Genomic DNA, 15,621 nt, shown 5'->3' on the forward strand with positions numbered 1-15,621 from the left:
AATCCCCCTTAAATGAAAACAAACATTTATAAACAATGTTTTGGAAATGTGGGCATAGTTTTTTAGACTACTACTTCCTGTTTTGCCACCTGCTTCCTACTTTCCATCTGACTATGGGTATGGGTAATCTTTGGAGAAACTTTGAGAAAATTTAGGATTATAGTCAAATCCTGACTGGAGTATTTTGTGAGGATAAATTATCACAGCCAGTAGTCTTGAATCTGTTTTGGGTATTGGACTCTGAGGAAACTCTTAACAGGTGTTCTGAAAAGTTGGATCATCTATCTGGGTTATGTGTTACCATAGAGATTTTTCAGGGGGTCTTTCTCAATCAAACCTGATTTTTCCTTACTCAGAATGAACCCAGAGCCTCTCATATCCTGTGGAAATAAAAGCAGAACCTCTTTCCCAAAGTAACATATCTCTTAAATTTTGAAGTCAAGCTATTTTTAAAATATATAGGTTGTTTTAATCTAGCAGCTTTCATAACCCAAGGTCTTTTAGCGACTGAAAATTTTAAAGACAGAACAATAATATCCATAATCAAGACTCTGCTTATTTCTCATCTTTACATGGCTTATTATGTACAGATTTTATTTTATTTCTTTTTAGGGACTTTACACTTTTTCTTTTCTCTCTCAAGTCTATGTATACTTTTAAACACAGTGTAACCCATTTAAAAGGGTTTTTCATTTTGTTTTGCTTTGTCTGAATCTGTCTTCACTGCATATTTCTATCTTTTTCTGACCACGAGTCTTTAAATTGCTAAACTGCAATTTGAGCAGCTGGCTCCACCCGCCTCATTGGTCTGTGATAGTTTAGCTTCAAGGCAGAGCTACCAACATGACCCATGTGTACCACCTCAACTCTGGGAAGTTTATAAGTCGATGCCACCACCAAGTCCCATGCCACAGGCTGCTCATAAACCCTAGGTAAGTGTTTGCTAGAAGGACCTCTTAAAAGAGACTTCTGTTTTTATTCAATAATGCTGAGTAAGACAGCTGTGTGTTAAAGGAGCCAACTCTGCTAACCACCAACAAACAGAGCCTACCCAATAAAATGCAGCCAACAAGAAGCCATGCTTGACTCTATTCTTTTGTGTGTTTAGAATCCTTTTTTTTTTTTTAAGTTTTCTCGGGTTTTATGTAGAAATATTTGCCAAATGTTTGGGTGCCATATGTAGATGGAATTTTCCTGCCCCTGACCATCTGTTCCCAAACACAGAGGCTAATTATATTAATCATAAATGCTCAGTCAATAGCTCAGTCCTGTTACTAGTCAACTTTAATCCATTTATATTAATTTATGTATTGTCACATGGCTTATGGCTTTATCTGTCCTCTACTATGTCTTGCTTCCTAGACAGCTGGCTGGCATCTCTCCTGACTCTCCCTCCTTCTTCCCATCATTCTTAGATTGCCTTCCCTGCCTAGTTGTATCCTGTTCAGCTATTGGCCAGCTAGCTTGTTTATTAAACCAGTCACAACAACATATATTCACACAATGTAAAGAAATATTCCACAGCAGCTGTGACTTTTGTTCCTGGTGCTGAGAGAGCTGTTTATAAAAGAAACTGGGATGCATATTGAAAGTAGGGTAGAATTTTGACAACATGAAAATGTTAGGAGGAGGAAACTGTACAATAACCTCATGTCTTCAATGCCATATGCCTTCCTATTCTCTTATTCTGTTTTCCTTCTTAGTTTTCTGTGGTTGATAAATTCTGAGATCTATTTGACTTTGTCATTTTATTTTCAGGATTGTTGAAGCTAATTCATATCTTTTGTCTCTGGAAATAAAAACTCTCACACAACTGAATCTTGTTATTTTCTTGAAAAATGTTTTGTCTATATTTTTTGGAAGTGCCTTAAGTAACATGCTACACAGGTATACTCTAGTGTGTTCTAGTCTGTGGTCTTTTGACTTCTTGTATACATTTCTCTACCACACTAAACGAGTGGCATTGGAACTCTGTTTCTAATTCTATGGCTCTACAGAATAGAAAATTATACAGGGAAGAAACACTGCCTTATATGACTCTACATCTACAAGTTTCTGTCAAGATTTAAGCATACCTGTTTGACAAAACAAAACTGTAGAACTGCTGAAACTTAACCCTAAACTCATGTATAAAGAAATAATTAAAATATTCTAAACTAGGGTAATAAAAATAAGAGAACAATAAATCATGATACAATTGTTCAAACATGAATTTTAGTTTAAAAATAGTATGTTAATTCATAACACTGCCATTAAGGTTGCAAATGGATCACAAGAGATTGATTACATAGCAACAAATCAGGACAAGAGCTTCGGAATTCTAAAGGCTCCTCTAAAGCCATTGCTCTCTGTATCTTACTCCACCTACACAAATCCACTTTTCTATCCCTCATTAGAATAGAAACAGACATATGATAATGATAATAATAATACAGTAAAAATGAAATATAAAAACAAGCAGAAGAAAAAGAGCCAAAAACAGCACAAGAAATACATATAGACACAGAGACACACACATTCACTGACACAGAAATCCCATAAAAACAAAAAAGCATTCAAACAGTCAGTGGGTTGTCTTTTTGTCTTAGTGAAACCATGTATTGTGTATCTTTCTAGGTGATTTCACTAAGTATAGTTATTTTTGCATCCATTTCAATTGCATCCTTTAAAAACCTTATTAACTTTAATAGTATCTATGATTTGTTTATTCCGGTGTTTGTTCTTAGAAAAAGCATCTATGATGTTTGACATATAGATTTTCATATGAACATGAGCTTCTATCTCTCTTGCACAAATTTTTAAGTGTGTAATATCCACTAAGTAGTAAATAAGTGTTTACTGTCAGAAATATTCAAGCGACTTTTACAAGTTGTCCATTTTATGTTCTCACCATGTATATGAGAGAAATTTAGTTTCTTAATTTCTTCACCAATATATTTGACAAAGTCTTCTTAATTTAAGATATCCAATAAATACATAAAAACAAAAAAAACAAACAAAAAAAAAACAAAAAAGCAGAAACCATATTCTATATGCAAAGAAGCTGTAAGATATTTCTAAAAACACAGGCGTGCATAAAGGCCTGGTAAAGTATTATGAGACAAAGTACCTCCAAATGCCAAAGATTGATTTTGCATTGGCCACCTACTGTTGGACATGAGATCTGGCCTTAGGAGTGGTTTCTATATCCAGTGAGAGTCAATTAGAGAAGACTAATTTTTTCCTTTGTGAGTGTTTATAGCTCCTGGGTGAGTAATGAGGGCTTGTGACCATTTCCTCTCTCAATGCTGGGACCTCGATCTTGCACAGACCTGTGCAGGCCCTGCACATGCTGACACAGGAATTCATATGTGTGCTGGTCCCACTGTGTTTAGAAGGCTTTGTTTTCCATGGGATTCTATTCTCAACATGAAACTACATCAGAAATAAAGGTCAGCAACTTTTTATTGTGGCCCTTAGTTAGGGTCTCTGCCTATATTTCTTCAGATAGCATCATGTAGAATACAATCTTCTATGTCTTTCTTTGGCTCTGCATTTATATTATTAGCATTTGTCTTTCGACTTATTTATTTTCATTGTTCTGCAGATGTTCTTAGAAATTACCCAAGGTCCAGACAAGAAGACATACCCTGTTCTTATGAATAAGGTAAGACAATCAAGTGAAAGAATTCTGTAATAGTTTGGAAAGATTTATAAAAACACAAGAAATTGTAAAGAAATTTGGAAACAGCAAGGACATTCCTACAGTTACAGAGCTCTAGGGATTTCTAGGGTCATAATTCAAATCTATAGTTCGAGAACAGGGTGAGATAAAAGGAAGCGTAAATAGGAGAGTGAGACAGCTATTTCTTCATTTTACCATGAGCTTTATTTATGTTTTGTTGGGGACACATCAACCTGGGGTGTGGTGTTGCAATTACCATTGTAACTGCCATTTAGTAAATTATGTCACGAAATTTGAAAACTCAGTGGCTTGTCATGAAGCACATATGTAGACTAGTGAATTCTGTGTTATGTTTCATTTGATATGAAATATGTCCTCGGTAAAACAATACCTGTTTAAGTACAAGGCAGGTTGGATAAATCGTTCTATGAGCCTACAAATGATTAACCTAGCAGATATGTAGGTTCTATCTCAATCACAATTTAAACAGTGAAGTAGAAAAGAAATGAATGATATACAATAAAGGATTACTTACAGGATTTATTGAATGGTCAACCCACAAAGCTGCCCAGGAAGGTTGCAGTCTCAATATGGATGCAAAGTTAGAGGTGCTACAATCCCACAAGGAAAAATAAACATGAGGTGGAGACTAAGGATAATTAATACTGTGTGTCTAAATGTCTCCAATTTTAAGGCAGTAGTTTATGGCTAGCCCGGTTACTATAATCATAATGATACACTTGCAACTACCTTAAAATGTGGAGTAATTAAAATAAGATATAGAAAGGGAAGCAGAGCCACAAGACAACTTGTGTTAAAAAGATTTATGATGACTTAGCAGAATGTAGAGTGTCTATGAGAGGCCTACGTGCCTACATTGTACCAGCTGATAAAAAAGTTATAGTTCCATTTGCATCTCTAAAATATCACACAAACTTTTTCTAAACTCTAACTTAGACATATACTGAAAAACAAACATGGGAACTACAAAGGAAATACAAAGAAAACTTAAGCCGGGCGATGGTGGCGCATGTCTTTAATCCCAGCACTCGGGAGGCAGAGGTAGGCGGATCTCTGTGAGTTCGAGACCAGCCTGGTCTATAGAGCTAGTTCCAGGACAGGCACCAAAGCCACAGAGAAACCCTATCTCGAAAAACAAAACAAAACAAAACAAAAAAAAACAAAGAAAACTTAAAAATTAAATATGATAATGTTAATTGGAGAGCTTATATTACTGACAATCATGTATGCTTGCAGATTCTAAAAAGACGAACAAGTGGTTAGACCGTCTACAAGGCGTAGCAGATGAAAAATTAACTCAGATCAATGTCAATTTGTAAATTCCACATGGAGTGATGCCAGAAAGTCCTGCATGTGAGAAAATTGATGTTCAGAGAAAGAGAGGGAGAGAGAGAGAGAGAGAGAGAGAGAGAGAGAGAGAGAGAGAAAGGTTGGCATTTCCTTTGTCAGTCTTAAAGCACCTTCTATGTTCAGCACACTAAAAGTTTATTTCACATAAAAATTCTTCTTTGGGAATAGGCTCTGTATTATTATATTCTTTGTTTCATAAATGTATAATTGCGTCTCTGTTGATAGAACACATTGCAAATCTCTCCTAACAGAAGAAAAATCACCCAAATATCAGTATAGGTAAACAAATATGACCGTAGAAAGTAATTTTTCACTGAATTTGGTCAACAATGAACTGTTTTCAATGAGAAGAGTTCGCACTGCCATAATTTAGGAAATCTTTCTGTATTTCAGTAACTGTCTGCATATTCTCTTCATTGATGTCTTCATTTATTGATTCCTCAGAGTGTAGATCACGGGGTTCAGAAAAGGAGTACCAACTGCATCAAATATGGCCAGATACTTATCCAGATGTGTGGAGGGAGAAGGCCATGAATAAATGAATATCAAGGGACCAAAAAACAAAACCACAACAGAGATGTGAGCAGAAAGTGTAGTCAGAGCCTTAGAGAAACCACTTGAGGAATGTTTCTGAACAGTGACTATTATGACAATATAAGACATGGCCAGTATGAAGAAGGAGCCTACAGAGATGAATCCACTGTTGGCTGATACCATTAATTCTAATTCGTTGGTATCTATGCAAGCAAGTCTGATAAACCGAGGAAAGTCACAGTAAAAACTGTCCAAAATATTTGGTCCACAGAAAGGCAAATTCAAAATATAAACAAATTGAACCAGGGAATGCATAAGGCCAACCACCCAGGCAGACACTAAAATGAAAATGCACATTTTGGCATTCATAATGGTCAAATAATGGAGAGGCTTACATATGGCTACATATCTATCATAAGCCATGCCTATAAGCAGCACCACCTCTACACCACCAATAACATGGATGAAGAAGATTTGAGTGATGCAACCTCTAAAGGAGATGACTTTGTGCTTTCTGAACAGGTCATAAATCATCTTGGGACAAGTGACACATGATGCACCTAAATCAATGAAGGAGAGATTGGCCAACAGAAAGTACATGGGAGAATGTAAGTGAGGATCAGAAACCACTGTGAAAATGATGAGGGAGTTTCCCATCATGCTTGCCATATAAAACACTGAAGCAAACACAAACAGAAGTACTTGCAACTTCCAGGAGTTGGTGAGTCCCACGAACAGAAATTCTGACACCATAGAGTGATTTTTTTCCTTCCATTGATGTTCTTTGCAGCACTACCTGAAGGACAGCAGTAGAAGAAACTGAAAATTATGATAATTGTATTAATACTTTAAAAGGGTAGAACTCGAGTTTATGAAAACCTATTTTTCATTTAGCATCTAAATCCAATCCAAAGATGAATGTATATATGAGTAAATGCTTACATGGCTACTTATCAGGTGACAGAAAATTACAAACACTCTTAAATAGTCTTCCACACTTGTTAAAAGAACTTTCATCAAAGGTTCTAAAATAACAAGTCTTGGTTAGGTGTTAAAAAAGGAACCTTGTTGGGGAGGGGGTGCACCCCTCGTGGTCCCGACTTCTTTGCTCATGTTCTCCTTCCTTCTGTTCCTCATTGGGACCTTGGGAGCTCAGTCCAGTGCTCCATTGTGGGTCTCTGTCTCTATCTCCATCCATCACCAGATGAAGGTTCTATGGTGATATGCAAGATAGTCGTCAGTATTGCTATAGGATAGGGTCATTTCAGGTTCCCTATCCTCAGCTGCCCAAGGAACTAACTGGGGACATCACCTTGGGCTCCTGGGAGCCACTCTAGAGTGGGGCTGATCTATTGGGAGCTCACCAAGGCCAGCTAGACTGTGACCGAAAAAGCATGGGATAAAACTGGACTCTCTGAACATGGCAAACAATGAGGGCTGATGAAACACCAAGGACAATGGCACGGGGTTTTTATCCTACTTAATGTGCTGGCTTTGTGGGAGCCTAGCCAGTTTGGATGATCACCTTCCTAGATATGGACGGAGTAGGGAGGACCTTGGACTTACTACAGGGCAGGGAACCCTGACTGCTCTTTGGACTGGAGAGGGAGGGGGAGAGGAGTAGGGGGAGGGGGAGAAGAATGGGAGGAGGGGGAGAAGGGTGGGAGGAGGGGGAGGGAAATGGGAGGATGGGAGGAGGCAGAAACTTTTTTTTTCCTTTTCTCAATAAAAAAAATGAAAAAAAAGGAACCTTGTACTGAGTTATGTATGAATACATACATAAATTAGCGTATGTATTCATTTAAGAAAGTGTACAGTGGACTTGGGGATTTAGCTCAGTGGTGGAGTGCTTGCCTAGCAAGTACAAGGCTCTGGGTGCAGTCTTCAGTTCCGAAGAAAGAAAATAAAGCATATATCCTTTTCTATAAAAATTGTAAAATAGGGCCTTCATATTTAAATGGTATAAAGCACATGCCTTCCAGTTGTGGGGCCTGAGATTTCATTCCCATTAAAGAAAGGGAAGAAGGAAAGAAGGAAGGAAGGAAGGAAGGAAGGAAGGAAGGAAGGAGAAAGAGGAGAGGAACAAACGGAAAAATGGTTAGATGGAGATGGAAACAGAGAAAATACAATAGAAAATAGGACAAATGGACTGGGAGAGAGAGGGAGACATACAGACAGTTGAGAGAGGGAGTTATTAAAAATTATGAATTTTAGAATGAATCACCCAGAGGAAATGATACTGTTTGGCCCATGATCATTGAAACATTATTTATAATAACCAATATAGAAACATCCCAAGTGCTCCTTTACAGATGAGTGGACAATAAACATAAATACAGACATACGCATGCATACATAAACCCATACACATATATACATAGTATAGATATTTGAACTATTCTACAGTTTTTAAAAATCAGGGAATTCTGTGTCTCATAATAACATTTATGAACCTGGATGCCATTTTGTTGAGTGCAACTATAGACACAAGAAGATAAATCCTGCCGGGCAGTGGTGGTGCATGCCTTTAATCCCAGCACTCGGGAGGCAGAGGCAGGCGGATCTCTGTGAGTTCGAGACCAGTCTGGTCTACAGAGCTAGTTCCAGGACAGGCTCCAAAGCCACAGAGAGACCCTGTCTCGAAAAACCAAAAAAAAAAAAAAAAAAGAAGATAAATCCTAAAATATCTTATGTGCATATAAAATCTGAAGGAAGTCGTACTCATAGAAGCAAAGAATATGATGGTGAACAAGGCAAAAATGGCATCAGAAGTGGGTGTGAAGCACGATGATGATGATGATGGTGATGGTAAAAATACAAAGCTCCATTGACATAATAGTTACTTCCTGGAGATCCAATGTAGCATGGCGATTATAGACAATGATAATTGTGTGTGGCACTCTTGAGAATTGCTGAGAGTCAATCATCAATGTTCTCACAACAGGTAAGTAATCAGGTAAATATGTTCATTATTTTAAGATATATATAATTCAATATACTCATACTTTTTTTAATTTATATATAAATATTAAAATTAATCTTATATGTAAACAAATTCTGTATATATATATCACAGATATACAATATTTATTTGTTATTTGCACCTATATAAACCAGAAAGAGAAAAATGACCTATTATGCCCATAGAGGTTTTTTAATTTAAGTATTATTTCTTTTCTCATTTATTTTATGTACCAACCAGTTCCCCCTCCCTGCTCTCCTCCCATCCCCTCCCTTTTCCCATCTACATCCCGTCCTCATCTACTCCTCCTTCATCTCCATTCAGTAAAGGGACATGCCTCCTATGGGCTTGCACAAAGCAAGACATGACGAGCTGAGGCAGGATCAATCTCCTCTTATGATGAGGCAAGACCTGCTAGTACAGCATGAGGACATATTACCAACAGCCAACTAAGTGCCAGGGAGAGGTCCTGCTATCACTCTTAGAAGCCTTACTAAGAGACCAAGCTACACAATTGTCACACACATGCAGAGGGCCTTCGTAGGTCTCATGCAGTCTCCCTACTGTTGGTCCAACGTCCATGAGCTCCCTGAAGCTCAGGTCAACTGTCTCTGTGGGCTCCCCATCACAATCCCCCCTAGAAAGGTACAATCTCTCCTCCCTTTCTTCCAATGAAAATATAAGTAACTGTCTATCATTTTCAAATAACTACTGAGTTATTTAAATGAAACAAAGGACACCCTTAGCTTTCTAATTTTGAAGTTCAATCAACTCAGTGCTTTTTGCATTTTAATTACTATGACTCTCATTCTCACTTTCACCCAAGAAAAATTAAAATTTTCACTTGTAAAACTCTTTAACTGTCTTACTTACAGTTTAGAAATAAAATTAATATAAAAACTTGTTATGAACCATGGGAGATGGAGCTGAAGGGATGGCTCAGTGGTTGAGAGTACTCACTGATCTTGCAGAAGAAATGGGTTTAGCTTATCAGTACCCACATGACAGCTCATATCTGTCTGTAATTCCAGTTCCAGAGAACCCAACTCATCCTTCTGGCTTCCTCGAGTACTGCTTACAAGAAGTGCACGTACATTCATGGAAGCAAAAAAATAAATAAACATAAGCACAAAAAATAAACATTTAAAAGAGGAGAAAATGTGAAAAATAAATCTAATTCATGATCTGGAAGTTTTATTCTGTTTTCAAATTCTCAACAACACATGGAGAGATGAGTAAGTATTAGAAAATTGCACCTTGAGTAAATTAAAAGTACTACAAAGCTTTATGATGTTGTCTAGTGTCTTTTACATTTCTTCATGTACAATGTTATTTTAGCTCAAAGTCAAATACAATGAACATTTTTCTACACATCAGAGAGTTTTTCATAGTTATTTTCCCATGCTATTCAATTTCTTTTCCAGTTTGCTATCTACTTTGCTTTAAACAAACACAAATATGATCCATGCTCATAGCAATTTCAAAACTAAAATTGTATCAACAAATAAAAACACACTTTTCATTGTTTAAATATCTTTGTGAATTTTACCTGTATAAAATGTACAGCATCTTCACAGACAGGCTTCCCTGATTTCTCTAGCCTAAAGTACCAAATAATAACCTAACATAAAATATATGAAGCCAATTATTCTAACCTCAAGAGATCATTGAGCCAAAGAATCTAAAAACACTAGATAGCTTTGAATGTGTTCATAGTTTAGACTCTCACCCAGGGGACTGTTTGATTTGTCCAGTGCAACTGAAGGATTTCATACCTCATAAAACAACACTAAAGAGAAAAAAAGAAAACAAAATGGAAATGTTTATATCATTGTACTATTTTGTTGTAAATATTGATGACCAGCCATTATAATTAATCTCTAAAAGTAGAAAATTATTTCAAATCCTGACTATACACATTTAATAATTTTTGTATATCTTAAGAAAAAAAGTATGAAGCTTTCACTTTTATGTATTATATAATTGTGAATTTGTATATAAATTTAGATGTGTAGAAGTCCACAGAAGATATGAAACATAAAAATGAATGAAATAATTAACTACCAATCAATACAACAGGAGGCTAAGAGCAGGAACAAGCCAAGAGTAACCATTGTCTTCACTCATATACAATGTAGTTCCTAAAGTCTTAACTAGTTCACTAATACAAAAGAAAGGAAGGAGGAAGGAAAAGACTGAGGAAGTAAGGTCAAAAAAGGAAGATAGGAAGGAAAGAAGGAAGGAAGGGAGGGAGGGAGGGAGGGAGGACAAACAGCAAAAGGAGTCAATGTATCAAGGTAGCCCTTGTTGCCAATAACATGATTCACTACGTAAGACACTTTAAAGACCACTAAAAATCTCTTAAAGCTTACAGTTTCAACAAAGATTCAGTATACAAAATAAACATGCAAAAATCAGAAGCCAATGACAAACATACAAAACAGAAATCTAAGAAATGATATGGTAGCAAAAAGGGAAAAAAAAGAAAAGAAGAAACCTGGAGAAAAAAATCTAATCAAGAAAATGAAGACCTTTTACAATAAAAACTTTAGAACATCGAAGAAAGAAACTGAGGACTATATAAGAAGATAGAAAGAGCTCATGTGCTCATTGATCAGAAGAATCAATGAGAAAATTGATATCCTACCGACATAAATCTAGAGGATTTATGAAATATCCTCAGTAAATACTGAAATCATCTTCACAGACATGAAAAACCAATTTCAAAATTCATATGGAGATTAAAAAGACCAAGGATAGCCAAAGAAATCCTGAACAAAAATACTACAGAGGATGTCACCATACTGATTTCAAATCACAAATAGGGCCCCAGTAATAAAAATAACCATGGTACTAGCACAAAAGAGACACATAGATCAGTGACATAGAATAGAAGACCCAAACATAACTCTGCATAGCCGCAGAACCTGACATTTCACAAAGACACCAAAAGTATGCATTGGAAAAAAGACAGCATCTTCAACAAATGTTGTTGGAAAATTTCAATCTCACCATGTAGAAAATCAAACTAAAGACTTATTTCTCTCCCTGAACATAATTCAGCTCCAGGTGAAAAAAGGACATCAATGTAAGACCTGATGCCCTGTAATTACTAGTAGAAAAAGCAGGAAGTACACATAAAATAACAGACACATGGATGGAAATAGAAAACACTATCCTGAGTGAGGTAAGACAGACCCAAAAAGAGGAACATGGGATGTATTCACTCATAATTGGTTTCTAGTCATAAATAAAGGACATTGAGCCTATAATTCGTGATCCTAGAGAAGCTAAATAAGACGGTGAACCCAAAGAAAAACATATAGTCATCCTCCTGGTTATTAACCTTCATCAGGGGATGAAAGGAGATAGAGACAGAGACCCACATTGGAGCACCGGACTGAAACCCCAAGGTCCAAATCAGGAGCAGAAGGAGAGAGAGCACGAGCAAGGAACTCAGGACCGCGAGGGGTGCACCCATACACTGAGAGAATGGGGATGTTCTATCGGGAACTCACCAAGGCCAGCTGGCCTGGGTCTGAAAAAGCCTGGGATAAAACCGGACTCGCTGAACATAGCGGACAATGAGGACTACTGAGTAGTCAAGAACAATGGCACTGGGTTTTGATCCTACTGTACATACTGGCTTTGTGGGAGCCCAGGCTGTTTGGTTGTTCACCTTACTAGACCTGGAAGGAGGTGGGAGGTTTTTGAACTCCCCACAGGGCAGGGAACCCTGACTGCTCTTTGGGCTGATGAGAGAGGGGGAGTTGATTGAGGGAGGGGGGAGGGAAGTGGGAGGCGGTGGCGGGGAGGAGACAGAAATCTTTAATAAATATATAAATAAATGAATGAATTTTTAGTGTGTGCACGCGTGTGTGTAACTGTATGAGCATGCATGCGGAAGTCCAAGGACAATCTGCTGGAGTCAGTTAGCACTCTCCTTCTACCATGCTGAATTGAGCTCAGGTACTCAAGTGATAAAGCCTTTACCCACTGAGCCAGCTCCTAGTTCCCTGAAATGTGATCTTTTAAGAAGATTGCAATCCCCTTCAAAATTCTGTCCTTCTGTTTCCATTTCCCTATTATACATGTCATGAAGAACTAATTATTGCACTTAGAGTATAGTTTTTATATTCCTTTTTTCCTTTCACCCTCTATCTAAATCTCCATTACACCTTTCATTTTTCTCTTTCCTGCCCACCTCTCGAGCCTTACATCTTACCTTTCTTCAAAATTGAAGCTCCCGTTAACCAGTTCTCTCAAATATCATGAGACACTGTTATATTTCTCATCCCCATGAATATCTGTGTGTGTGTGTGTGTGTGTGTGTGTGAGAGAGAGAGAGAGAGAGAGAGAGAGAGAGAGAGAAAGAGAGAGAGAGAGAACTCCTTCACTCATGCTGAGAGTATTCAGACAGCTACTGAGTTATAAAAAGTAAGGAAACCAGAGAAACAACTGGGACTTCTAGGCAGTATGGTCTACTGGATTTGGGTAACAATTTGTTAACAATTGTTCCTCTTCACAACTCTAATAAAAAGACTTCTAAACTCTTGCTAAACTATGTGTCTTTCTTGATATTTATCTTCAATACAGATAGCATCATACTTTTTCTTTACACATTTTTGTCTATATTTTTTATTCATCACTTTTAAACATGAAATTCAAAGCATGAGAAAGAATGAGGGCAAAAAGAATCTGACTCTTTCTCTTCACAGTGTAAAGGAATATGACAAAATTCCTAAAACATTTAATAATCTTTTAAATGTTAGCTAGAAGAGTTCACAATCCAATAATTCATGAAAAATAAAGGACTCATTGAGGTAGAATTAAGGAGATAATATTCAGGATGAAACTCAGAAAGTTAAATAAACCTTAGATCCAAAAGCAAAACAGCTATGCTACATTGAAATGACAACATATTGAAAAGGGACATGTTAGGCAAGTCACACAATGGTTACCTATGGGTTAATTTTATGTGTGTCTGTTTGACTAAACTAAGGATGTTAGTATTTGTCTGTGAGTGCATGCTGCTGTGGTCTGGATAAAGTTGAAGGGAAGAGAAAAGATGGGCCTAAAGAATCATGTCCTGTGAGGAGTCTTCCAAACAGACCAAGCTACATAATTGTCACACACATGCAGAGGGCCTAGGTTGGTCCCATGAAAGCTCACTAACTGTTAATCCAGAATCTATTGCTTCCACCTGTCCATGTCAGCTGTTTCTGTGGATTCCCTCATCATGACCTTCACCCCTCTCACTTGTACAATCTGTCATCTCTTTCTTCGGGAGGACTCCCAGAGCTTGTACCATTGCTTGGCTGTGGATCTTTGTATCTGCTTCCATCAGCTACTGAATGAAGACTCTCTGATGACAATTAGGGTAGTCATCAATCTGATTACAATAGATGGCCAGTTCAGGCACCTTTTCCACTATTGCTAGGATCATTTCACTTAGCTGGGATCATCCTTGTGGATTCCTGGGAGATTCCCTGGGGCCAGGTTTCTCATTAGACCTCTGTCCCACCCCAAACTGCCTCTTGTACCCAGCCAGGCCATCCTGCCCCCTCAAATTCGCATCCTCCACCTCCCCCATTCCTGCCCCCAGTTTGTGCAGAAGATTTCTTCTATTTCCCCATCCCAGGGAAATCCATGCATCCCTCTTTGAGCCTTTTTGTTCTCTATTTTCTCTGCGGCTGAACATTGTAGGTTGGTTATCCTCTTCTTTACTCCTAATATCCACTTAAGAGTGAGTACATACCATGTTTGTCTTTCTGGGTCTGGGTTACCTAACTAAGAATTATTTTTTGTAGTTCCATTCATTTGCCTGAAAATTTCAAGATGTCATTGGTTCTTTACAGCTTATTAAAGTACTCCATTGAATAAAAGTACCACAATTTTCTTATTCATTCTTCAGTTCAGGGACATCTAGGTTGTTTCTATGATCTGGATATTATGAATAATGTTACTATGAACATAGTAGAGCAAATGTCCTTGTAGTATGATTGAGCATCTTTTGGGTATATACTGAAGATTGATTTAACTGGGTCTTGAGGTAGATTGATTCATATTTTTCTGAGAAAACCACCATAATGATTTCCAGAATGGTTATACGGGCTTGCACTCACACCAGCAGTGGAGAAGTATTCCCCTTACTCCATATCCTCTCCAACATAAACAATCATCGGTGTTTTTTTATTTTAGTCTTTCTGACAGGTGTTAAATGGTATCTCAGAGTCTTTTGATGACTAAGGATGTTGAACAATTCTTTATGTGTTGTTTGGCCATTTAAGATTCTTCTGTTGAGAAGAAGTTCAAATGGCCAAAAGACACTTAAGGTCATGCTCAACTTCCTTAGCAATCAGGGAAATGCAAATCAAAACAACTTTGAGATATCATCTTACACCTGTCAGAATGGCTAAAGTCAAAAACACCAAGGATAGCCTTTGCTGGAGAGGCTGTGGAGGAACGGGTACCCTCATCCATTGCTGGTGGGAATGCAATCTTGTGCAACCACTGTGGAAGTCAGTGTTTCGGTTTCTCAGGAAATTCGGGATCAACCTACCCCTGGACCCAGCAATACCACTCCTGGGAATATATCCAAGAGATGCTCTATCATATGACAAAAGCATTCATTCAACTATGTTCATAGCAGTATTATTTGTAATAGCCAGAACCTGGAAACAACCTAGATGCCCTTCAATGGAAGAATGGATGAAGAAAGTACGGAATATATACACACTAGAGTACTACGCTGCAGTAAAAAACAATGACTTCTCAAATTTTGCATGCAAATGGATGGAAATAGAAAACACTATCCTGAGTGAGGTGTCCCAGACCCAAAAAGATGAACATGGGATGTACTCGCTCATAATTGGTTTTTAGCCATAAATAAGGGTCACGGAGTCTACAATAGGTGAACCTAAAGAAGCTAAGTAAGAAGGTGAACCCAAGGAAAAACACATAGTTATCCTCTTGGCTAAGGGAAGTAGACAAAATTGCCAGGGAGAAAATTGGGATCTCGGGGGTGGTGTGGGATGGGGGTAAGGGGAGATGGGGAGAGAAAAGGTAGAAGGGAAGGAGGGGGGACTTG

At 37.7% G+C, this 15,621-nt stretch overlaps 1 protein-coding gene and 1 pseudogene across 1 annotated transcript; both read right to left on the bottom strand.

Moving 5' to 3' along the window:
* LOC121465632 overlaps nucleotides 1-15,621 on the bottom strand; it is a 553,860-nt pseudogene that overhangs the window by 197,140 nt on the left and 341,099 nt on the right.
* LOC121465516 (olfactory receptor 4F15-like) lies at nucleotides 5,465-11,184 on the bottom strand. The gene is made up of 2 exons (XM_041678729.1): nucleotides 11,179-11,184; nucleotides 5,465-6,361 (listed from the first exon to the last, which is right to left on the bottom strand). Exons 1-2 carry the CDS (start codon nucleotides 11,182-11,184, stop codon nucleotides 5,465-5,467), a joined length of 903 nt encoding a protein of 300 aa, XP_041534663.1.

This window comes from Microtus oregoni, unplaced genomic scaffold (genome assembly GCF_018167655.1).
Source record: "Microtus oregoni isolate MIOR12 unplaced genomic scaffold, Mior012 000031F_ref0000149, whole genome shotgun sequence".
Lineage (NCBI taxonomy): Eukaryota > Metazoa > Chordata > Mammalia > Rodentia > Cricetidae > Microtus > Microtus oregoni.